The sequence below is a fragment of the Apium graveolens genome, unplaced genomic scaffold, assembly GCF_009905375.1.
Source record: "Apium graveolens cultivar Ventura unplaced genomic scaffold, ASM990537v1 ctg4715, whole genome shotgun sequence".
Taxonomy (NCBI): domain Eukaryota; kingdom Viridiplantae; phylum Streptophyta; class Magnoliopsida; order Apiales; family Apiaceae; genus Apium; species Apium graveolens.
In genome coordinates this window covers 38,550-65,786 of record NW_027418655.1, presented here as the reverse complement: position 1 = coordinate 65,786, position 27,237 = coordinate 38,550, and the positions used below count along the sequence as shown (strand labels likewise).

Genomic DNA, 27,237 nt, shown 5'->3' with positions numbered 1-27,237 from the left:
CTTAATTTTGTTTAAAAACATAAACACTTTAATTTAATTATTTTTTATCAAGTATCACCAATGCTGTAAAAATCGGGAATCGGGAATCATATAAAATTGGTTGAACTACCGATTTAGGATTAATCGAAAATATTAATCGTAGTAAAAATCGGATGTAATTAATATTAAATAATTATTTAATATATTTATTATGATTATATTAGTTATTTATTAAACATATATATAGTTATTCTGTCATATAAATTCCATAATTATTCATATTTAAATGAATGTAGTATCTTCTAAAGAAACTCGTAGTAATTAATCGAATATTAAATATTGAATTGGTCGGACGCCTGGTAGAATTAATCTGGGATTAATCGCTTATATCGAGAACTTTTAGAACACTAACTATCGCAAATAAAAATAAAAAAAATTGGCTTAAAACTAAAACTAATGTAATTGCAAAAAAAATAGTGTTGTAGAAAACGGGAATTGAACTTAGTCGGTGGATGCACCGTTGAGGGATTAATCGAGACATAATGATTAATCGAATCATTAATCATAACTACTTTAATTCTTTTTTATATATATGAATGTTAATATATGTAACTAATTAATTTATTTTGATTATACATACATAAATATAATATATATCTATATAAATAAATTTAAAATATGTAATATTATTAATATTAATATAATAAGATTTAAGATTTAACTTATGAATTGAGATTGATGTGAGATTAAAAATTAAGAAAGTTCATTATTTAACCCTTTAAAATAGGAGTTATGTATACGAGAATAATTTTTTTCATTATTTTTTTAAAAATTTACTTTCTTTTTTTCTATTAAATTTTTTATTTTTTTTACCAATGTGACCGATTAACTCAATTTTTATCAAATAATCCGATTTTTGATCAATTTTCGAAAAAAATAACTTTTGACCCAATTTTCGCTTAATCAATTTTTAACCCCGAACAGCGATTGCCCGATTAATAAATCGCAAAGACTGCCAAAAAAATCAAAAGAACCCAAGAAAAGGGGCAATTAAGAAACCGGGGCTTAATCATCTTGATTGTAATGGTTTACAATCAAGATGATTTTTTTTATACCAATATTAGAAGAAATATCAGATGATGACTACAACAAACAACTAGCTGAAGAAATAGTTAATGTCTGTATAGAAACCCTGGGAAAGGTGAAAATTTATTTTAAAGATGACACATTCAACTTGCTCAACAAAGAAAAGACTGAAAGTTACTCAACTGTAGAACTTGAAAGAGCAATTAGTCTTATGAATGGAAATGATGCTTTTACTAAGATGAGGAAGGTTGAACTGGCCGGAAGGTTAAAAGAAAGAGATGAAAGGCATACAAGGGAGAAGGCTGAAAAGGAAGAAAATGAAATAAAGAAGGCTAAAGAAATTGAGATGTTTGAGAAGAGGTCAAATGAGCTTAAAGCAAAAGGGTTGAGTGGAGTTTCTTCTGATGATGTATTTCTGAATATCAAGACTCATAGATTATCAATGTACTGGAAAAAATATCTTGACAGTTACTCAGTAAGTGAATGGTTGAAACTGGTGAAAGCTCTAAGAGTGACTGAAAATAATTGTAGAACTTGAGTGCCTTGTCAAAATCAAGGATTTGATTAGAGAACAACCATGATATGAAATATTTAGATGATTCTGTATATTCAATTCTAAATATAACTACAAGATGTATCTCATGTATAAAACATGTACTTTGTCAATCTTAGCTTGAGGTTATTCTTGTTATCAAGCATGAATTTGTGACAAGTAATCTTCTCACAAATTGGGGGAGATTGTTGTGCAAGACATGCATGTACATAACAAGACTAAGTCACTTTGACAACCCTAAAAATTAGTTGTATGATAATCTTATTGTATTTGTATTTTTTGAGTCGGTAAAAGTGTGAAGGAGATTAGACTGGAAGATTTTTCAATGAATAGACATCAAGCTAAGGAATAAACTCTGGAAGAAGATCAATCCTGATCATGCCTCAGAGAGAAGTGTAGAAGCTTGGAATTGAATAATGTTGTTTTTGGAAAAATGTTCTAAGTTACATATCGATAAGTCACAGATCAAGATGTATAGAGATGTCTGTCGAGAAGTCAAAAATGACTTTTAAAGAAGTCATTCTACTTGTAGAGATGTCATTCTGCTTGTAGAGAAGTCCAAAGAGATATCGATAAGTCAAAAATGCATGTAGAGAAGTGGAGATATTAACAAGTCAAAACTGCATGTAGAGGAGTGGAGGTATTGACAAGTCAAAACTGCATGTAGAGAAGTGGAGATATCGACAAGTCAAAACTGTATGTAGAGAAGTGGAGATATCGACAAGTCAAAACTACATGTAGAGGAGTGGAGCTATCGTCAAGTCAAAATTGCATGTAGAGAAGTGGAGATATCAACAAGACAAAACTGCATGTAGAGAAGTGGACATATCGACAAGTCATAATACTAATAGAGAAGTAAAGATATCGATAAGTCATTATACATATCGATATGTTACTTCTCTATACAGTATAATAGATCTCGATATCAGCTCAAAACTCAAAATACAGACAACTTAAAGATCCAAGATTATCTGGTCAACAAACAATTCTATCATTAAATTGGAAAGTCTACAAATGCAGCTTGAAGAATGCAAGATCAAGGGCCAAGATGAACTGGACAAAGGAGGGTCACAGACCTAATAGATTGTATGCAGATATGCTGCACTTAAACTGGAAATTGGAAAACAGACATTACAAAATATGTTAGTCCATTTTAATGCAACTCCTGTAAACTGTGCATGTTAATCTATGAAACATGTCACGGGTCTTTTATTTAGAAGTAACGAAAACAGATCTAGAAATCTTGTATTCTCTCAAGAGAAGTAGTTGAGTTCTTATCATTCAAGAATACAGATTTGTAGCACAACATTTTTGATTTAAATATAAATCAAGTGAGTTTTGATAAATTACTTGTGTCTTTTACATCCATTTATTTATCACTACAAATTAATATTTAGTTGTTGAGTTCCGAAGCCTAAACACTATCTGATTTTCAAGAATATAAGATCAAGAAAAAAAACACATTCACCCCCTTCTGTGTTGCACTTTATACCTAACACAAATGATGTTAATTTATTTATCTTTGTTGCTTCAAGGATACATTCTTTTTTTTTGAAAAAGTCTTACTTGCATTAATCAAATACCCTCAAGGGCAATATTACATCGAATAAAATCAGGAGCAGCATAACACCACTCTTTAGGACCTGACATTGAATAAGCTGTCTGAGCTAATGCATGGGCTACTTGATTCGCAGATTGATGAACAAAAACAAATAACACTTCATCAAAGTGTTTAAACAACTCCTTACAATCTTCCACACGCATATCAAATATAGATTTTCCTTTCCTCCCTTGAAACGCATCCACTAGGAGTTTAGCATATGACTCAAACATAATCTTCCTTGTTCTCAAAGTTTTAATCCACGTCAACGCTTCTTTTAGGCTCATCGCTTCAGCCTCACGTGCATACAGACGACCCCGGATTAAATTTGTTCTAGCTCGAATAAAACCTCCTTTTTCGTCTCATACTACATGTAATATATGGGAAAATTATGTGAATATTTTATGTTAAATAAATAAATATTATGTTTTTTATAAATTTAAAGTGATTATTGCCATGATATTAGATGTTATAGCTGTTATGTGTGTTTCCGTGCGGGCCAGAGAATTTTTCGATTGATTAATATGTGTTAAAACTACAATTATATGAATCGATATGTAATTTGGACTCGTATTTGATTAGGTCTTTAGCAAGGTACCTGTTTAATCTCGATGTATATGCATTTGAGTGTATTTTACGTGTTTTTGGAATTTTCTGTTAATTTAATTATCGTTTTTATTTTTCAAAACCAACGGACCGGGACCCCACCGGGACGTCAAAGCCCACAAAAATTCACATTTTTTTTTATAAAATCACCCGCATTTCAAATACGCATTATTTTTGCATTTTTTAAATAATTCATAATTTTGTGGAATTTGCTAAATATATTATTTTCAAAATCATTCCCCATAAAATTATTTTCTCGAGTTAGCTATTTTAAATTAAGGGAGCAAAACATCGTTTATTGATTAATGGAGCATTATTTTTGTGTAGATATAAATAGCACCTTTAATTATCTTTAATTTCTTTTTAATTCATTAAAAACATATCCCGAAGAACAAAATTGGGGGTGAACGATTGTTCTTGACACAAATCTTCTGATTCCCGGAGTTGTAAACCTCTGTTCTTTACGTTCTTGATACCGAATTCAAGCCCTTGAAGAGGCGGTTCTTTTGGCACCAAATTATGAACTAAGGTTCGATACTCTGTTTATTCCGTGTTCGTCGGAATCAACGAGAATCGGAACTTCTTTATTTCATGAATCTTTGCTTATTTTGATGGTTGTTAGTTGTAGTAGAGATCATAACGGTTTTTTTGAGATATGAATTTCATATGTTTAGTTTCGATTTCGTGAAAGTTGATTGTTCTTCATACTTGTCAAATTTTGTTTTTGATTTTGAGTGTTTATTGGATTGTAAGGATTATGTATTATGATAGTAGGATTCCTGAGGGTCAATTTCATATATAACTTGTCAAATTTGATTCAGTATTCAGTAAAAATGAATTTAAGTTTTTATAAAGTTTTGAGTTTGGATTATAGCTTGATTCTTGATTGATTGTTGTTATAATTGCTACGAATCGATTGTGTATTCACAGGGCTTCGTTTTGATAGTTAGTACATTAGTTATAGTTGAGAAATTTGGTGATGCGTTTTTCCGATGTGTTCGTCGGAGAAATTGGAAGTTTTGGCCGGAGAGTTCGAATCCGGCGTTGGTTGTGATGGCTGAGTTGTCATAGGAATTGCTGCAGCGATTTTGATTTGATCCGGGGAGTAAAAAACTCGAAGGGGGTGAACTGTTTTGGTGCAGATTGGGGTGGCCGGACTTTCCGGAGTTGTCGGAAAAAGTCACCGGATTCTGGGTTTTCCAGAATTCCGGTTGACTGTTCTTGGCGACCCACAAATTTCTTTGTGACCCGTTTGGGTCTAAAAATGACCTGGTTTTGATTCCTGAGAACCCATTTCCAATCTTTGTAAACTGTTTCTAGCAATTTCCCTTTACTTTTAATTCAAAATTCATTTTTTATTTAAAAAAATGTTATATATATTATTTTAAATTCTAAAAATTATTTACTTAATTATTTTAAATTTCTAAAATTATTTTCTTTTATTATTTTCAAAAATATAATTTGATTTAATTATTTATAATTCATTTTAGTTATTTATTTATGAGTTTAATTAATTGATTGATTCATTTAATCAATTAATTTTATTTATAAATAGTTAAATAAATATAAATTGTAACACCCCAAAATCCGAGGTCGGGGATTCGGGTTGTCACGAGTTCCATTTCCCTTAATAACACCCAATCTAAATAAACAATCAACTACTCTGTACTATGACCCCACAATATACACACACACGCCACAAGTTATAATCTCAGAGATGAATACTCAAAAATAACACAAGTCGTTTTATTCCACAATTATAAGCCATTACACCTCAAAAGGGTTCTGAATAAATTTACATCTCTTTGCCATTATTACAATTCATATTATACATAAGTTTGGTTCATCAATAGTTGAAAACCTAGCCTACTGGTAGCTCCTACCTCAGCTACGGCGGCATCAACGCTTCCAGAAGACTGCAGAACGTTTTCTAACCGCTTGCGAATCGGGAGCTTGGTCCTGTTCATCTTGTCTATCTGATGTTGTGTGATGAAAGAAGAAAGCAAGGGTGAGCAGCAAGCCCACCAAAATAATATGTATAATAATTTACAATATATGAGCATTCTCATGGTACTCATGAAAATCTTGGTCAAAAGAAATGAACCAAGTTTGATATCTTAATGCGATGAAGTCACAAAATATTCAGTATATATATATACATATATACTTTTCAAAATATTGGAAGTTCTCTTCCATGCATAATATACACATAGTTCCAGTTTATAACTGTATAAAAATATCGTTGCAAGGTGATCTCATATATCTAACATTGTCTCAACATTTTTCTGAAAGTCTATGTCATTCATAAGACAACCATTAACTAGATATAAGTTTAAAAGATGAAGTTACAAGATACTCCAATATGCTTATATCTTTTCTGAATACTACTTGAACTACCACCGTTCCAGTTATAATGAGCTTTCAACAGTTCATCACATAGATGAGACTACAAGACAAGATTTGAATAGATTAAATCTTTGAAGTATTATTGAAGGAAATGAAGTTATGATATACTTCACTAAGTTCTGATATATATATATATCCACATATACATCTTCTTTATGCATTTCCTGAAAACCTCTGTCATGTAAAGTATGAACAGAGTTTGAAACATCCAATGAATTTTGAAAAGGAAAAGAATTTTGGCATAAACCAGATATCTTGCTGATCAGGCAAAGATACCCATAAGTAACCTTTTCTACTAGTAGATGGACGAATTCCCCACTGGTCATCACCCTGGTCGCAATAGGACCTTATGCTGGACTGCCACTCAGCCACTTACGCATTTGATGGACTCCCACTGAGCCACTTACACTATCATGGACGCCCACTGAGCCCATGTTGCTTATGCCGACTCAATAGATGGACTTACTTCCTGAACGTTGGGTAAGTAATCAATTCATTTACCAAAACTGCAACCTTGTTGCGAATATAAAATACACCATAGAGCCGGATCCCTTAGATTTTTGAGCGAGTATTCAAGTCCCCTTACAATGGAAGATCTTGAATTTGAAAACAAGTTTTGGGATCCGCTCTACCCTTTTAAGAATGTTTGGAGTATTACTGATTTATTAAAATAAATCAGTCCCGATATGAAAGAAATATCTGAATATTATTATTTAAATAATATTCCCATAAGAATAATTGAGGTAGAAGTTGGAAAACTTATACTTGAATGAATAGCAAATAATCAAAGATATACTTATACGAAAGTAATATCTTTATTTGAATAATCAAAAATAAGTTTGATTATTGACACCTTATTCTTTAATACAATAAAGAATATTATTAAGTAATAAGCGGAGTCATAATACCTCGAATGAATACTATAAATAATATTCATAAAATAAAAGAGTCATACATCCTCAAATGAATATCCAAGTAATATTCAATAATAATATAAAGGAGTCATACATCCTCACATGAATATCCAAGTAATATTCAATAATAATATAAAGGAGTCATACATCCTCACATGAATATCCAAGTAATATTCAATAATAATATAAAGGAGTCATAAGCCCTCGAATAATATTCGAAATAATATTCAATAAATAATATAAAGTTATCGAATAACCCTTATTCGATTAATAGTTTTGAAAACTATAACCATATATATATATAAGTATATATATATACATATATACAAAATCTACTCGGGTTCCTCGACTCCCGATTTTTGAAAATGTTTTCACCTTTTGGGTCCCTATACTAAGGGTATATGCAAGTTACCGCTATCCTCTAGCATAGTTATTATCAACTGGACCAACAGATATATATGGCAAGAATACGAAACAGGCATGCATATGTACCATATAACATGCTACAATATATCCCAAGAGTTTGCTATAACAAATATGCATTTAACGCAAGATCATGTATATACACATATACATCACAACAACAGTTATAACGGGTAGAAAACTTGCCTGAGCGACTTGGGGTGATAAAAGGCTCGGGACGAGTTTGGTAAACTATAAACAACTGTTAGATATATTTGATAATGTCATGGCTAATATGTTTTATGTTTAGCTTTCAGATCTTGTGTGAACAGGATAGATCAGTACTTAACTGTTGATCAGTACTTATACTGGAAGTCAGGACTTAAGGATATCAGTACTTATATTATCAGGAGATAATCATCAGAAGATAGATATCAGAACTTAAGTGCTGAAGGACAATCAGATAAGGACAGTAGCTAATTAAAGGAAAGAAGATAGAGATAAAACATAAGAAGAGATATGCATGAAGAAGGAATTCCGTGAAGAATGGAATACTTGGAATAGAAGATATCTGATTGATATATTTTAGGAAGCAGAATTATATTCCATATCAATTAGCGATTATCTTGTAACTGTGTAGTATATAAACAAAGGCATAGGGTTTACACTATAAGTATTATCATTATCGAAGTTATTATTCTATATAACCCTAGCAGCTCTCGTGATATTTGTTCATCACTGAGAGGTAACAGTTCCATATTGTAACAGAGTTTATTATTTCAATAAAGTTTGTTTTCTGTTACTCAAGTTCTTTAAGTTCGATTTGAGTGTACTATACACTGTATTCACCCCTCTACAGTGTGTGTGTGACCTAACAATTGGTATCAGAGCCTATATGTTAACTTACATACAGTTAAAGATCCAAACACAATCATGTCGGACACAGAAACTCCAACTAAGCCTACCACAACTGAGGAACCACCAAAGACACAAATTCAGAGTCGGTATGAGACCATCAGAGTCCCCATACTGAGACCATCTGAATATCCCATATGGAAGGTAAGGATGACCATGTTCCTGGAAGCAACAGATCCAGAATACCTGGATAGAATCAAGGAAGGTCCTCACAAACCAACCAAACTCGCTGTTGCAGTTGCAGGTGAAGCAGCAACGACCGTACCAAAGGAGAAAAGTGATTATACTGCTGAGGACATAGCATCAATTGCTAAGGATGCTAAGGTACGACACTTACTGCATAGTGCCATTGATAATGTAATGTCAAACAGGGTAATCAACTGCAAGACTGCTAAGGAGATATGGGATGCTCTGGAAACAAGATGTCAGGGAACTGACACAATTAAGAAGAACAGGAAGACAATACTCACTCAAGAGTATGAACACTTTGACTCAAAGACTAATGAGTCATTGAATGATTTATATGATAGATTTGTCAAACTTTTGAATGATTTGTCATTGGTTGATAAAGAGTATGATCTTGAAGATTCAAACCTTAAGTTCCTGTTAGCTCTTCCTGAATGCTGGGATTTGAAGGCAATGACAATAAGAGACAACTACAATCTTGAAGAAACAACTCTTGACGAAATCTATGGAATGCTCAAGACACACGAGCTGGAGATGGAACAAAGAAGCAAGAGGAAAGGAGGAAAGTCAAGGACAGTTGCTCTTAAGGCTGAAGAAGAATTTCCCAAAGCAGCTTCCTCAAAGAAAGACAAGGGTAAAGCTCTTTTCATAAAGTCTGATACTGAGTCATCAAGTTCTGAGAGTGATGATGACTCAGATTCTGAAAGCTTGCCTGAGACTGATGCTGATGAGGAGATGATGAAACTGTGTGCTCTTATGGTGAAAGGAATCACAAAGATTGCATACAGGAAGTTCAGGAAGGGAAAGAAGTTTCCCAGGAAAAGCATAAGTTCTGATAAGAAGAATTTTAGAAGATCTGAAGGAAGAGGAGGAAAGTCTGACAGAGGAGATTACACCAATGTTAAATGCTATAACTGTGGTGAGAAAGGCCACATATCTCCTGACTGCAAGAAGGTAAAGGGTGACAAAGGCAAGGCTCTTGTCACAAAGCAGAAAAGCTGGACAGACACCTCAGATTCTGAAAGTGAGGAGAACTATGCATTAATGGCAAATGCTGATAAAGAAAGTGCTGAGAGCAGTTCTGAAGCTGCTGAAACAAAGGTACCTCAGACTACTTATGCTTTTCATACTGATGATATTAATGAGTTGAGAAGATATCTTAAAACCATGTTTGTTAGTTATAGAGATCAAACTTTAATATGTGAAAGATTAACTTCTGAAAATCTTGCATATAAGAAAAGAAATGATTTCTTAGAAAAAGAGTTAGTCATATTCCATCAAACTCAGAAGGATAGAGATGATGCTTTTTATGTTAGGGATGAAGTGCTAAAAATGAATGAATCTCTAAAAACTGAGTTAGAAAAGGAAAGAGAGATAATCAGGACTTGGACTAACTCTGGCAGAACAACTCAAAATTAGCTAAGTAGTGAAAATTGGAAAGAGGGCTTAGGTTATGGAGAAAATAAGAATGATAAAGGAACTGAAGAAATTAAGCCTATTGTTAAGCAAAAGCCAAAGTTAAAACCTGTTAAGTTTGTAACTGTAAAGTCTGATAATAAGAAATCAGAAGTTAAAGAGGAATTAACTTCTGACAAACTAAAACAGGAAAAGACAGCTGAAGTAAACATAGGCTTAATGACAAAGAAGCAGCTTAAGCATAAGCTGAAAGTTGTCAAGAATGCAAACAAGGTAAATCACCTAGGAAAAATAGGAATGGAAAGGAAGGTGTGAATAAAAGCAATGATTATAAACCTGTTCCTGATGCACCTAGGAAAACATGTCATAACTGTGGAAGTTCTAACCATCTGGCTTCTTTTTGCAGGAAAAATAAGAATATTAACTCCTTACCTTCGAAATCAGGAGTTAAGAGTCAGTCAGTTAGATACAAACCACAAAATCCTTGTTTTCATTGTGGTAGTTTATGGCATTCCATTTATACTTGTAAGGAATATCATAGTCTGTACTATGATTATTATCAAATAAAACCTTCTTTGAAGAAAGTTTCCATTGTTCCTTCTAGTATAAATTCTGATTCAAAGTCTGACAATGTAAATTCTGATAAGAAAAATGTTAACATAAACTCTGATGCTAAATTCGCTGCAAATGTTAACAAACTTAATAAGACCAAAGGATCCAAGCAAGTCTGGGTCCTTAAAACTAATAATTAGTGGTCTTTATGATTGCAGGGCAACAGGAAAAATATTCTAGTTCTGGACAGTGGATGTTCAGGTCATATGACTGGAAATAAGGCCCTGCTATCAGACTTTGTGGAGAAAGCTAGCCCAAGTGTTTCTTATGGAGATGGCAACATTGGAAAAACATTGGGATATGGCAATATCAATCTTGGGAATGTCATCATTAAAGAAGTAGCTCTGGTCTCAGGACTTAAACACAACCTTCTGAGTATAAGTCAAATCTGTGACAGAGGTTATCATGTTGATTTCTTTGAAGAACACTGTGAAATTGTGAGTAAATCTAAAGGCAAAGTTGTTCTGAAAGGATATAGACGTGGTAACATTTATGAAGCTAAGCTTTCAACAAGTACTGATGGCTCTGCAATCTGTCTGTTAAGTAGAGCATCAATTGAAGAAAGCTGGAATTGGCATAAGAAACTCTCTCATTTAAATTTCAACAATATAAATGAACTGGTCAAGAAAGATCTTGTGAGAGGATTGCCAAACACAGTATTTGCTCCTGATGGTCTTTGTGATTCATGTCAGAAAGCCAAACAAAGAAAATCTTCATTCAAGAGCAAGACTGAATCATCAATTCTTGAGCCTTATCATCTTATACATGTTGATCTATTTGGTCCAGTAAATGTCATGTCTATTGCAAAGAAGAAGTATGCGTTGGTCATAGTGGATGAGTTCACCAGATACACATGGGTGTATTTCTTGCACACAAAAAGTGAAACTGCATCTATCTTGATTGATCATGTCAAACAGCTGGATAAAATGGTCAAAGATTCTGTGAAAATTTTAAGGAGTGATAATGGCACTGAGTTCAAGAATTTGATAATGGAAGAGTTCTGCAAAAGCCATGGAATAAAGCAGAAATTTTCTGCTCCTGGAACTGCACAGCAAAATGGAGTTGTTGAAAGGAAGAATAGAACTCTCATTGAAGCTGCACGTACAATGCTTGAAGAAGCAAAGCTTCCAACCTATTTCCGGGCTGAAGCTGTGCAGACTGCTTGTTTTACTCAAAATGCAACACTCATTAACAAGCATGGAAAAACACCATATGAGATGGTGAAGAAAAAGAAGCCAAATCTGAAATATTTTCATGTATATGGATGCAAGTGTTTTGTTCTCAAGACTCATCCTGAACAGCTATCAAAGTTTGATCTAAAAGCTGATGAAGGAATCTTTGTTGGATATCCACTTTCCACAAAAGCCTTCAGAGTCTATAATTTGAGAACAAAAGTGGTCATGGAATCTATCAATGTCTCTTTTGATGACAAGAAGATCACTGGTCTTAAAGATTTCGTTGACCATGATCAGCTGAGATTTGAAAATGAAGACTCATATTCTGATACTGAAAAACCTGACAGTCTAAGTCCTGATACTACAAACTCTGACGGATTAAACTCTGATGTTATTGAAACTGTGGTGACTACGTTAAAGGAAGATGCACCTATGCAGGGGGAGCATACTCAAGATCCTACCACATCTCAAGAAACATCAGAACATGCATCTGGCTCTTCAAATTCTGATTCGTCAAGTTCTGATAAGCCAAGTTCTGATAGTGATGAAAATCTAAATACTGAAGAATCCAACTCAGAGAGCATAGTTTCAGGGGGAGCATCAGAAAATGAAAATGAAGATAGCATGGATCATGGGGGAGCATCCAGTTCTAGAGAAAACCTTCCATCTGCAAGGAAGTGGACAAAATCACATACACCTGATTTGATAATTGGAAATCCTGATGCAGGTGTCATAACTAGAACAGGTACTTCAAATGAGTGTCTATACAATTCTTTTCTCTCTCAGACTGAGCCAAAGAAAGTAGAAGAAGCTCTTCAAGATGCTGATTGGGTGCAAGCAATGCAGGAAGAGTTGAATGAATTTGAAAGAAACAAAGTCTGGACCCTAGTGCCAAGACCAAAGAATAGATCTGTTGTTGGTACAAAGTGGGTATTCAGAAACAAAACTGACAGTGATGGCATAATTACAAGGAATAAGGCAAGGCTGGTTGCAAAAGGATATTCTCAACAGGAGGGAATTGATTATGATGAAACATTTGCACCAGTTGCTAGGTTAGAAGCCATAAGGATATTTTTGGCTTATGCTGCTCACAAAAAGTTTACTGTCTTTCAAATGGATGTGAAAAGTGCTTTTCTCAATGGAGAATTGGAGGAAGAGGTATATGTTGAACAACCTCCAGGTTTTGTAGATACCAAACATTCAGATTATGTCTACAGGCTTGATAAAGCACTTTATGGACTTAAGCAAGCTCCTAGAGCATGGTATGAGACTTTAGCTCAGTTTCTTCTGGAAAGTGGATTCAACAGAGGGACAATAGACAAAACACTGTTCTACCTCAACCATGGAAAGGACTTACTTCTGGTCCAGATTTATGTTGATGATATCATTTTTGGATCTACAAATGACAAACTTTGTAAGAAGTTTGCCAAACTAATGCAGTCAAGATATCAGATGAGTATGATGGGGGAACTTAGCTATTTTCTGGGCCTTCAAGTCAAGCAGAATGAGGAAGGCACTTTTATTTGTCAAACCAAGTACACCAGAAACTTGCTAAAAAAATTTGGAATGCAAGATTGTTCAAGTGCATCCACTCCAATGGCCACTGCAACAAAACTGGATAAGGATACCGGTAAATCAGTAGATATTACTGACTACAGAGGTATGATTGGCTCTCTACTCTATCTAACTGCTAGTAGACCTGATATCATGTATGCTACCTGTCTTTGTGCAAGATTTCAAGCAGATCCAAGAGAACCTCACTTAACAGCTGTAAAAAGAATCTTTAAGTATCTTAAAGGAACAGCTGCTCTGGGATTATGGTATCCTAGAGAATCAGATTTTAAACTAATAGGTTACTCAGATGCAGATTTTGCAGGTTGCAAAATTGACAGGAAAAGCACAAGTGGAAGCTGCCAATTTCTTGGAGGCAGATTGGTTTCTTGGTACAGCAAGAAACAAAAGTCAATTTCCACATCAACTGCAGAAGCAGAGTATATTGCTGCAGGAAGCTGTTGTGCACAGATTCTTTGGATGAAGAATCAGTTACTGGATTATGGGTTAACATATTTCAAAATCCCTATTTACTGTGATAATCAAAGTGCTATTGCTATTAGAGGTAATCCAGTTCAACACTCAATGACAAAGCACATCAGCATCAGGTACCACTTCATCAGGGAACATGTGGATGAAGGTACAGTGGAATAGCATTTTGTTCCCACAGATCAACAGTTGGCAGATATCTTCACAAAACCATTATGTGAAGCTACTTTTACAAGATTGGTAAATGAACTTGGAATGGTTTCAGGTTCTTTCTCTAAATCTGCTTAGACTTGTTCTGTGTTATCAGACTTTATGCTCAGTATTTACAGAATTAATCTCATTGTGTATTCTGTGCTTAATTGATAAATGTCTTTAAGTACTGACTGTTGTCTGATATATGTTTCTAAACTCTGATAAGTGATATGTCTGTTTCAGTAATTATTCAATCCTATGAGGATAACTGTGCTAGATACTGACCTAGGAATCTTCAAATAAACAAATGATTCCATGGAAGAAGTAATTATTTCAGTGGAAATCTTATGACAATAGCAAATTCTGATAATTGAGCTTAGTTAAGTTTACTTTGTATATCTTATTACTAAGTCACAAATTAGAATAATGCTACTCATCTGTTAAGTTCTGATACTAGTAAAACTGCTGAATGTACTAAGTGATGATAGACCTCTCTTATCAAAAGAAAAAGCAAAAAGATCAAAGATTAAAATCAGGTACTCCTTTGAGATCTAGAGTAAAATTGTGGAAGGGACGACCCAAGTGCATTGCTGGTATTAAGTAAATATGCATTAGAAAAGTAAAATATTTTCTTGGTGACTTTTCACACTCTATGATTACTGGAGAAATACTCTGATAATAGCATAAATTCTGATAAACAGTCGTGACTCACTTACACTGAGAAGCCACTGTAAAATAGAATTTCAAAAGATGCATAAAATTAGCACAAAACAGTTGAGGTGGACTCAAGCATAAACTCATTCTTCAGTAGGTTTCAGGACCATGACAGATCTTTAGCAAAATTTTAGTTATGCCTTACTTCTAAGATGTACTGAAGTGAATCAGACTTTACTCTTTGTCTGTTTTTAACTTAATGCACACACTAATCACTCCATCTGAATGATGAAAATTTCTGTGGTGGTCTATGTTATTTTAGATAAACAGTCATTGTGTCATTATTGCACAAATTCTGAGGACAAGTTCTAAGTTACACGTTCTGATGATTAAGTTCTGACGTCCATAACTCAGAACTTGTATGAGTATTTACTAAGATGAGCATTCCTTTTTTGAGTTAAGAAATTATGTTCTGATGACTGTTAAGTTCTGGTATAGGTCTAAGTTCTGATTTCTCAGTCTAATCCTTTACTTGGCTTATCTTTGAATGAAATTTAATAACAGTCTCAGTTTGTACTCGCATATGTTGAAGTGGAAGATTAATAGTCACTATGATTAGGATTAATGGTTTTGTCCTTGAACAGTCCACTGTTTCTTGTGTCTTGTGCGGTCTAGACCATGATTCCTCTTTCCAATGACTGTTATTCTTTTTCAAAGTCTAGGGAGACGAGGTAGAATTAATTCTACCTGTCAGCATTAAATATCTTTGCGTCTCTTGGCATTCTTTTACCTATATAAACAACCACTTCACATCAGTCTTTCCATCACATTCTTCTCACACACTTATCCTCCTTCTTCTGTCAAAAACACAATGGTTTGATACAACATGTTTTTGAACACACAAACCTTCACAATGGAGCTCAGTTGTGCCGACTGGCAGCAGGAGTGGCATATAACAGCCATTCCTGAGGAGATCTGGGACTCTGTCCCACAGGAGGTGCTGGCTCACCTTCTATTCTTCGAGATGGACTATCATCGCCATCTGGAGTGCCTGGAGGAGGAAAGGCGGGAAGCTATCCGTCAGCAAGAGCGAATCATACGACTCGCCATCTTGTTCGTCGAAGATAGGAAGAGGAAGATGACTTAATCTCGTCTTCTTCCTGTTCTTCTTCATCCTCAGCTTTGTCAGGCTTCTTAGCTAGGACTAAAGCTGTTGACGTTAGGATTAGAAGCTTAGGGCAAATCTTGTATTGATGTAATTTCTATTTCATATATGTATTGACTTGATATATTAATGAAAACTGTTTTTACTTCAAGATTTTATCTCTGAGTTATTTTATCTTGTGTTGTTAAATCCTGCTTGATATTCTGATGACCATTTCAATTTTGTCTTTATTTAAGTTCTGATTCTTTGTCAGCACTTATTCATCGAAATTATCTCGGTCATTTTTAACATGATTCATTTTCAGAATATTAATGTTGCAATGAAAAATAATTCAATCAGTGCTAACGGTTTAAATTTTGAATTAAAACTGTGTCTCTTGATAAATGGAACGGTTTTTCCTTGAAACAAGGCAACTGGGTAAGTAATCATTCCTGTTTTCTCGAGCCCAGTAACTATCCGTTATTACTGCATGTCTGACAGGTGTCCAACGGTAACATTTTTTTTCAGAGTATAAGAACAACAGAGAGAAGATTTCTTTAATCTTTTATTTTCTTTATACTTTATCTCTCTTCTTACTTTTACTCTCTTTCTCATTCTTTCTCACGTTGGTTTTTCATACAGACATTATTTCAAACATCTAACAGGCATACTTGAATCTCAATATTTTTTCACATGGCACCAAAGGATTTAATCATTGATGGAGCAAAGTTTGTTCCAAACAACTATGCTGCAATTCTTGATCATGCTGAAGCTCCATCTGAATTGCACTTTGTGCAAGATCTTCTTGCACATAGTGAGGTTGGGTACGCCTTAACTCAGCCTGAATTATTTTCAAGTCAACAAGTTCTGCGGTTCTGGAGGACTGGAGTTTTTGATGATGGTGGTAAACGAGGAACTCCCAGTATTATCTTCCAAGTGGGTGATTCATCCTATGTAGTCACTCCTGGTACAGTACGAAGAGCATTACATCTTCCAGAAGATTGTACCTTCTCTATACCAGAGGAATCAGAACTTCGGGGGTTAATGACTGATTTGGGATATGAAAAGAGTCTGACGAAACTTGGACAGTTGAAACGGGCTAATATCAGAAGAGAATGGAGTTTCTTCTTCGATTGCATCACCAAGGCTTTTGGCAACAAGTGTTCAAATTTTGATGCTATTCCCATTATGAGTCAGCACATCGGGTATGCAATTATCAATCAAACTCATTTTGATTTTGCAACTGGTATAATTGGTTTTATTGGGGATAGGATGACAGAGGATCGAGATGTTGTTTATTTTGCTAGATTCTGTCAACTTATTTATACGTATTGTACTGCTGAACCCCAGTTAGTCAGCACTCAAACCTAAGGTTGCAAAAAGGTACTTTAACGACCTGATAAATGCTGACACAAAGAAATTAATGGTGAGACAATTACAGATTCCTCAGTCTGTGAAACAGATTCTGGTAAATGCTGATCCTGCTACTTAAAAATCTGTTTACTCAAATGTTCAACCAACTCACCATAACCAAAATCCATCAACCTCAGTACCTACCTCTCATTCTACTCAACCTACCCTCAGAACTTATCTCAAATCCTATCTCTTCACTTCACAGACTGCTCAACCTTCTTCTTCAGCACCTACTGTGAAGCCTACATCCTCTAAGCCAAAGTGAACAAAGACTGTTCCTCAAACACCTCAAAAGAGGAGGAGAATTACTTTGAGAGATGAATCAGATTCTGAGGATCAGATTCCTTCTTCAGAACCTGTGGTAGATGAAGCTGAGAAGGCAACTTCTCAGAAGGATTCTGCAATTGGGGGTTCTAGGCTTCTCAAGAGGCTTAGACGTATGACGGTTCCTGAAACTCCCAAGGAATCCAAATCAACAAGGAAGTACAAGAAACAGAGGGCACAAAGGCCAGTTTCAGATGATGAGGAGGAAGCAGCTAAGGAAGGGGATCAGGAATCTCTGATCTCACAAGACAAGGAATTTGCTCCAGTCACTTCTTCTCCATCAACTCCATCTCAGGAACCTGTATCTGACAAGGCTAATTCACCTTCTGTGTCTCTTGTTGATCCAGGCACAAGTGCTGAAATTGATATTCAGAACCTGGTTGTGCCTGAAATACTTTTCTTAGAAGCTCCAACAGCAAATAATCCTTCCACAACACCTGTTACTGATGCTGTTCAAACTCCTGAGTTATCACTAACACCTTCTCTGCATCAAGATGCTGATGATCAGATTTTAGGTGAGCATCAGGATATGGCTGTTGATCAGAACTTAGTATCAGATCAGCAATTAGAGGATGCTGAAGCCTCCATTGCTACTCACACTGTTGTCTTATCAGAAGATACTGATTCTCTAAGTTCTGATGCTGCAAATGTTGGAGATACTGGTGAGGCTGCTACAACTGTAGATGCTGATGAAGCAGGTCCTTCAGGACATACTCCTCCACTGACTCTTCCTAAGTCTGAACTGGTAAAGGAGTTTGTTATCAGGGATGCACCAGTACCTTGGAGTGAAACTCCTGCAGGTCAGGAGTGGACTAAGGAATGGAACTTAGTTTCCTGTGTTCCAAATGCTTTACATCTTGCTGAGCACTTGACTAAAGCTGATGAAATGTTACATTCTGATGATTTTAAAACCCAGCTAAGAGTCACTGCATTGAGTACTAAACATCTACAAGGTCTTCATTCCAACACTCATGCAGAGCTACACAAGATTCAGGAGAACTTTATCAAACAGGAACAAGTTTGGAAAATTGATAAGAAAAAGTTCTTCCAACCTACCATTGACAGGGTTGCTTATATTGAGAAAACTCAAGAGAAGCAACAAGCTCAGATTGATCAAATTCTGACAAATCAAGCTTCTCAGCAATCACAACTTACTGAAATCCAGACCTCAGTGGAACTACTTATCTCTCTTTTATTACCTGCTGATGCCAAAAAGGGGGAGAAGGTAATTAAGTCCAAATGCAAAACCAACAAGACACTGCAAGGAAAGGATGATGGAACAGATGACCAAGGAAACTCTGGAATGGGTAGTGGTCATAGTCAAGGTAGAAGGTTTACATCAAGACAAGCTAGTCACAGAACAAGTTCTGATACTGGGAAAAGAATAAGTTCTGCTGCTGGTAAAAGGATAAGTTCTGATGAACTTCTAGATCTTGATGAGGAAATGTCAAGACAGTTATTTCTTCAAGAAAATCCAGGGATGGACTTGGAAAGTTTAAAGGAAGAAGAAGCCAGACTTAAATCAGAAAAAGTCACATCTAAATCTGAAGCTTCTGGTAAAAAGTTACTTCCAAAACCTAAAGGCATTGTGATCAAAGAAAGGATACATACTGAAGAAACTTTGGCTAGATCACAACCACAGATAGATCCAAGATCCAAGGGTAAAGAAAAGGTTGGTGAACCTATCAAGCCTTATGTACCTCCTGAGGAAGAAGAAATTACTGGTGTAAAAGATGATCTTGCTCTGACTTCAAGAAAAGTTCTTAAAACAACCTCTGACATGGCTCAAGTTGTTCAGAGTCAAGAAATTGTAAGTTCTGATATTCAGAAGAAGCAAGTAACCTCTGACAGTGCTCAAGTTAACTTGATATCAGAAAATAGATCTAAAACACTCCTACCAGGATTCACTAAAGCAAAACAGACTCAATCTTTGAAGACTACTCCAAGTGGTTTTGAAGCAAGAGTAGTTACTGGAAAGGAAGCTAGAGATAAAACTGGATTGGGAAGTGCTGATGAAAGAAGAGTACACAACACTACCGATGATCCAACTTCCTTGAGTGAACCAGGTATTGGAGCAACTCCTGAGAGATTGAATCAACTAGAATCTGTACAGATGGTTTACCATACCTACTTGAAAGAATACATCATGTTGTATTTCATGACAGATGGTAGGGTTTATCATATAAGACAAAATGCCATTCCTTTGAAGTATTTTGAAGAATTGGAGCATGTACTTTTCTTACTTCAAGTGGATGACAGAATAACAGAGACTGCTGCAAACTACTTAAAAGAACAGATTCAGAGACAGAAAAGGCTTTATTCTGTTAAGTCTGACAGCAGATATGTTCCAAAGTACAGAGATCACAATGGGGATATTGTTGATATGAAGCCTAATACTGCACAGATTAGAACGTATCTTGGTATTAAGGGACTTGAATTCAATCTTGAATCTGACAAAGCTTATGTCATAAGACTAGACCAGGAGTTAAGGAAAGCAAAGATTAATGATCTCAGAGCTGCAATCTTTCAAACTGGTGAAGATACTGCGGAGCTTAAAGGTGTTAAAAGGAGAATGATTGATGAACTAAGATATGCTGAGAAATGTTTGTTGAAGAACTATCTCAGAACAACTCCTGACATCAGAGAGATCAGAAGTTAACGAAGCCAAGTCGAAGATCTACAACTGCTTAAATTCTGATATTTATACAGATTGAAGTTGTTATCAGAAGTTGAAAGTGGTAAAACTTTAAGGACTGTAAGTTGTAGTTATCTAGTCTATTTCTCATGCATTTGTACTTAATGTTTTTGACATCATCAAATATCTGTTTAACTTGTATATTTTGTTAATTTACAAGTTGGGGGAGATTGTTAGATATATTTGATAATGTCATGGCTAATATGTTTTATGTTTAGCTTTCAGATCTTGTGTGAACAGGATAGATCAGTACTTAACTGTTGATCAGTACTTATACTGGAAGTCAGGACTTAAGGATATCAGTACTTATATTATCAGGAGATAATCATCAGAAGATAGATATCAGTTTTAAGTGTTGAAGGACAATCAGATAAGGACAGTAGCTGATTAAAGGAAAGAAGATAGAGATAAAACATAAGAAGAGATATGCATGAAGAAGGAATTCCATGAAGAATGGAATACATGGAATAGAAGATATCTGATTGATATATTTTAGGAAGCAGAATTATATTCCATATCAATTAGCGATTATCTTGTAACTGTGTAGTATATAAACACAGGCATAGGGTTTACACTATAAGTGTTATCATTATCGAAGTTATTATTCTATATAACCCTAGCAGCTCTCGTGATATTTGTTCATCACTGAGAGGTAACAGTTCCATATTGTAACAGAGTTTATTGTTTCAATAAAGTTTGTTTTCTGTTACTCAAGTTCTTTAAGTTCGATTTGAGTGTACTATACACTGTATTCACCCCTCTACAGTGTGTGTGTGACCTAACAACAACAAGTAAGTTGGAATTAAACCAAAGTCACTTGTAAATCTATACTTTAACTAACTTAGACTCTAACGCTTGTTTTGCGCTTATTGATTCTCTTAAGTCACTCGAGTACCCTCGGCTCCACCATTTTTAATAAATTAACCTTTACGAGTTTTAAGGCGATTCCTTCGCGAGTGTCTTACCAACTACCTAACACACTTACCATAAATGTTTCATACATCAATTAACCCTTTTTGGTCTTTAACCTATGTTTCAAAGTAAGGCGAGGGGAAAAGTTTCATTCGCGAAATGCCGTTACTTGAAATGGTCATTTCTCCTAAACCGTGCATCGGAATCGAACGAACTACATATCAAAACGAAGCTCGTAACACGAACTATCTAAACATGGCAATGGTCAAAATCTAGCAGGGGGTTCTCGGGTCCTAATGTTATGCACAAAAACAGTCTAAAGAAAATCGGACGTTACGACGGCTATGTTTACGCGATTTCCCAATTTTAAACCATTCAAAAACCATCACAATTCAACCTCAAATCAATCATACAACCAACATCCATCCTTATCACATCATAACAGCCCCAATCAATTCAATTTTACCAATTTATTCATCTAAACCAAGTCAAAAAATGTGACCAAGAACTTCAAATCTAACAAGCATCACTCCTAACTCCAAATTCAACAAAACCACTTACTAAACAAAGCTCTATCATGAGTACACACTCATTACACTAACCCATCATCTAAACATTATGAAATCCAAACCAACAAAACTTAAGACTAAGGGTTTGAGAAGTTATACCTTCCTTGGAGAGTGGAGAATCACTTAGGAAGCCTTAAATAACCACTAACTATCTCTACTAAGCTTGGATCTTGAAGAAACATAAGAAAACACAAAGTTAGTTTCTTGAAAACACTATTCACCAAGAACTTTGATGAATTAATTAGCTATGTTAAACATGGAATCTTGAGCTTAAACTTATGGCTCATCTTAGTTATGAATTATGGAAGCTAAAGAAACAAACCTCTTGAATTATGATTAAGTGGAGCTTGGGTTTTGGAATTTTCTTCCTTGCTTTTCTTCAAAAAGCCGAGGCAAAGAGATGGGGGAAGAAGGAGATGTATTTTTTTGTGTTTTGTTTGGTGAAATGAAATGTTTTGGCTTGGTTGGTTACTTTTTGATTTATTTTAGGTTAATTACCTAATTAACCTTGATTTTGTGTGGTTATAATTCATCCACACCTCCTCCCCTCCTATGTCATGCTTACATCACATTTCTATGTCATCATCCCTTTCTTGTCCTCTTCTTATTGGTTGGATGACATCATCCCCTCTAATCTCTTTGATTAGCTTCTAATTGTTTGCCTAATGACAGCTGATCTGTTATATGGTTCGCTTTAACTTTCGTTCTCGTTTCTCGTTTGAGGGATCATACCCGGGATCTTATTACTTAGATTCCCTTAACCTTTCTCAATACATTGTATTCCTTTTTATGATCCTCTCTTATAATCCTTTAATTTAAATCATTTTTATCCTGTTACCTTTTTCTCAATTCTTTCCGTATCTAGTGGATTTCCGGGAAAAATCAAAGTGTTCGGATTTGGATTCTGACGATCTTTACATACACTTATATCCCATATAAAGTACTAATAAAATCTCAGAATATCCATATCAGAACCCCTACATAGTGTGGCATGAAAAGTTTTCTCATTCAGCAAAAACACTATTCATAAGGGTTTCAAAAATTTCCCAAAAATTGGGGTTATTACATAAATTATTTATGATTAACTCAAATAATCCTTAAAAATTATATTTAAACTTTTAAAAATTATATTTTGGTATTTAAAAGTCAATTAATATTAGTATTAATTGATTTAATTCTATTTATTTCTTATTGTATTCATAATAATTAAACCGTTCGTCCGTTTAATACGAAACGAACGCGTACAGACTCGGAAAATATTACGCTTTCAATAAAAATACTTTTGAGACCTAATTTCTTTTGTATTGCAATGTCGTTCGAATTGTTAGTCCTTTTGAGTCGGTATCTGGTCGGTAAACACTATTATTAAACTGATTTTAATTTTGAACGTACTAAAACCTATGTTTTGACAACCTGACTTATGTGTTACATGAAATATGTGATTGACATGATTACTTGTTACGTGATATGCATGCTATCTGTTTACAGTCTTAAAATGCCATGAGTAGTTATAAACGATCGGGTAGATGTCAAGACGTATAGTTGCGTCGATTGAGTTTGGTTCTGTCAGTTAAGATAGTCCTTTTGTTTATAGAATCGAGTAGTAATGAGTGCGGTCAAGTGTTAGACGGAGATAGTATCCAGCAACTAAAAGCAGAGTTATAGTAAGAGGTTATCAAGCATATCAGGCAAGTACCCCTAACTTCACTTATTGTTCAAGTGACGTTTATTTCGAATCATATTATGCAAGTATTTATATCTTCACTTATCATTCAAGTGATATTAACTCTGAACTTTATTCTTTTAATTTCCATACTATTCTAAGTTCAGAATAGTTAAACATTTTATATTGCGCTACAAATTACGCTATACAGTGGAACGTTGAATTGAGATTAGCGAATAACTAATTGTTCTAGTTATTTCGCCATCGATTTTTGTGATAGCTCTGGACCATGAGAAATGGGGAGTTATATTATTAAGGGTGTCATTTGTTTCGACTCCTTTGATCAAAATGTTTTATGGATTGGATGAATGCGTAAGTGACCGGGACGGACGGTCCAACGGAGGGCTATTTCTATGTGTTATATGAAATGTTATGACACAATTTGTGCCACAGGCAGATATATTGCCTTTTTAATTTGAGTACTTGTATTTTGGAACATGTTTCTACGAACCATGATCCAGTGCTATCACATGGGCTGATCAGCATGTGATAGTACGTCCGTCGGAGTTAGATTCCAATCTAAAAATTATCGTTTATTGATGATAGCTTGTGAAGCTTTTATTATTGATCAAATATCACTGGTTTTATCCTGTTGTTCAGTTATTATCAAAATGTGGTTTATCATTTCAAGCACACTTTATACTGCTTGCTGAGCATTTCTTTCGCTCATACTTGTTTATCAAACTAATCTTTTAGCTAAGCCAGAGCAGGCTTGAGTTCCAGGCTTGATCAAAAGTCAAGTGCTTGTAGATAGTTTGGTGTGTTTTCCAAGTAGACTGTTTTGGGATGCTTGAATAGTCTAGAGGTTTGTAATAAAATTTGAATAAGTTGTAAAACTAATTAGACTTATGGTTTGTAATAAAAATTGGTTTGTATTAGTATCTGTTTCATACTATAACCTCTGATCGATCCAGTTGCATGCAAGGGGTCATCTTTATTATATTATTCCGCTATAATTATTTTATTATGGTTTATTGGTTAGTGACCCCCAAATCTAGACCCCGGGTCTGGAGGGCGTTACACTACACATCCAACTCCCAACTGATCCATTCCATGTCTACAAGGTGCATCTATATTCACTTTATACCATCCATCCGGGGGCTTACACCACTGCATGCGCTTAACTGTTCTACATACATGACTCGTCTCTTTTTGTTTCTTAGCTTTATCTCACTCTGTTAACATGCTTACTGCCAATTATTTGACCCCAAAAACCGAAATACTTACCTTCTCCCATACCCACCTATTTCGTCTTTGCCACAAACCCCAGCACACCAGTCCTATCATTCGACAAGTATCTTTGTTCGCCAAACTCAAAGCTCTTTCCAGAACAACCATAATCGTATCATTCTCCCTCGTTAACACATAATTCTGAATACCCACTGCCATCCATACTTCCTGAGAGAAATAATACCCAAAAAGAGCATGAATATCAGTTTCTGCATAGTTCCGACACCAAGGACATTCCGCTGATACATCTACTTGTTTGCCTCGTAGTGTAACTGCTGTAGGTAGCACTGCTCGAACTACACGCCACAAAAGATTTGTGACCTTCCCTGGAATCTGCATTCCCCAAATCTTCTTCCAAAAAACTCTATTAATATATTATGCTTCCCTTCTTAGTTTTTTATACCCACTTTTTACTGAGAAATCTCCCCTATCCTCTAATATCCAATACCAGTTGTCATCCTTACACCGTATCAGAATTGGAATTTGTTGTATGAGCTCCCTTTCAAGCTCATTAAACAAATCCTTTAATATTTCTCCATCCCACTCACTTCCATCCTCCGTTATAAGACTAAGCACTGTTGCTTGTTCCAATTCTGTGTACCTTGCTATGGTAAGGTACCCATTTTGCAGAGATGGAAACCATGGGATTTGCCATATTCTAGTATCCTCACCATTACCTATTCGCCTCCTACACTCCGACTTCAGAAGATCTTGAGTTTCCAGGATACTACGCCAAACATAACTCGGGTTATTTCCCAACGTGGCATTCAAAAAATCTGTTTTAGGATAATACCTTGCCTGCATCAATTTTGTCACCAAAGAGTTACTACCATTTACTAAACGTCAAGCCTGCTTAACTAGCATGACCAAATTGAAATATTTTAGCTTTTTAAACCCCAATCCTCCATCTTCTTTCACCATACACAATTTATCCCATGACATCCACCTAATGCCTCCATTCGTTTTTCCATTTCCCCAAAGAAAATAGTTCATTCTCTTCTCAATTTTCTTACACACTGCAATCAGAATCAACATCAAGTTCATCCAAAATTTTGGAATGGACTGAGCAGCTATTTTTAACAAAGAGATTTTTCCCGCTTTTGACAATGGTTGAAACTCCATAGCTACAATGTCTCATCTATCCTTTCAAATAAATAACCAAACTTCGACGCCTTATTTCTTCCTATATGCATTGGAACACCTAGATAGCGCCCTGGTTCATTCGCTTCTCTTACACCCAACAGAGAACAAATCTCTCTCTTATTATCTCCGTCCGTATTTGGAGAAAATGTAACCAGCGATTTATTAAAATTTACTACCTGACCAGAGATGCTTTCATATTAATTCAAGATTTCTTTCATCACCTTTGCTTCAGCTACTGTTGCTTTGAAAAAGAAATAAAAATCGTATGTGAAGAGTAAATGTGATATAGCAGGAGCTCCTCTTGCCATAGTACAGCCATGAATCAACCCCGCTTCTTCGTTCCTCCGTATTATAGCACTTAACCCCTCGGCACACATTATGTATAAATAAGGTGATATTGGGTCACCTTGACGTAGACCACGTTGAGGCACAACATCACCAAAAACTTCTCCATTATGCAAGAAAGAGTAAAAAATAGATCGAATAAAAGTCATTACTCTATTTATCCACATTCCATGAAACCCAAATCTTTGCATCATATTTTCAACAAAATCCCATTCCAATCGATCATACGCCTTTGAAATATCTATTTTCAATCCCACTACCTCATTCTTACCTTGCGTGCGTCTTCTCATATAATGATTAACTTCATATGCAATAAGCGCATTATCGGTTAACAACCTCCCTTCGATAAATGCACTTTATTTCTCCAAAATTATTGATTTTAAGCTCGACTTCAGCCTATTTGTCATCACTTTAGACATAATCTGCACCAAGACGTTACATAACAATATTGGCCTAAGGTCAGCCATTGTTTGAGGCGCTTTCGTCTTAGGAATCAAGCAAATTAAGGATTGATTAGCACCATTTGGAATAACACCAGTTAACATGAATTCCTGGAAAAACCGAGTAATATCCCTCCCTACTACACTCTAGAATGACTGAAAAAAAGTCGGGTTTAGCCCATCTGGCCCCGGTGACTTATACGGATGCATCACAAATGTTGTTTCCTTCATCTCGTCCTCAGTAACACTCTTAATGAGCTCAGCATTATCCTCCTCAGATACACACTGCACAACATCTCTATCCGTTAATTTTCCGTTCAATGTTTTTGAAGTAAAGAGTTGGACAAAATAATCTTCAATTACACCTCGAACTTGTCCTGTGTCTTATTTCCACTCCCCAGCACCGTCTTTTATCCTCAACAACGTATTATTTTTTTCCTCATTGAAGCATATATGTGGAAAAGTCGAGTATTCCTGTCTCCTTCCTTTAACCAAAAATATTTTGCTCGTTACTTCCAATATATTTCATGCTTTTACAGTAAATTTAAGTACTTACATCTAAC

General features: G+C 35.1%; 2 protein-coding genes across 2 annotated transcripts; both read right to left on the bottom strand.

Annotated features, from left to right (window-relative positions):
- Positions 1-3,193: 3,193 nt before the first annotated feature.
- On the bottom strand, positions 3,194-3,505 carry LOC141702169 (uncharacterized). Its single transcript, XM_074505875.1, has one exon. It carries the CDS (start codon positions 3,503-3,505, stop codon positions 3,194-3,196), a length of 312 nt encoding a protein of 103 aa, XP_074361976.1.
- A 21,616-nt stretch (positions 3,506-25,121) lies between these two features.
- LOC141702168 (uncharacterized) lies at positions 25,122-26,383 on the bottom strand. The gene is made up of 2 exons (XM_074505874.1): positions 26,111-26,383; positions 25,122-25,544 (listed from the first exon to the last, which is right to left on the bottom strand). The coding sequence occupies exons 1-2, from the start codon at positions 26,381-26,383 to the stop codon at positions 25,122-25,124; spliced, it is 696 nt and encodes a 231-aa protein (XP_074361975.1).
- Positions 26,384-27,237: the final 854 nt, after the last annotated feature.

What these genes read in the sequence shown, in the direction of transcription:
- LOC141702169 (XM_074505875.1), bottom strand. Translation starts at nt 3,505, where the DNA reads ATGAGCCTAAAAGAAGCGTTGACGTGGATTAAAACTTTGAGAACAAGG.
- LOC141702168 (XM_074505874.1), bottom strand. Translation starts at nt 26,383, where the DNA reads ATGACTTTTATTCGATCTATTTTTTACTCTTTCTTGCATAATGGAGAA. An exon ending in CAACAGTAGCTGAAGCAAAG is followed by an intron (nt 25,545 to 26,110) that starts GTGATGAAAGAA and finishes AAATTGATGCAG; the next exon opens with GCAAGGTATTATCCTAAAAC.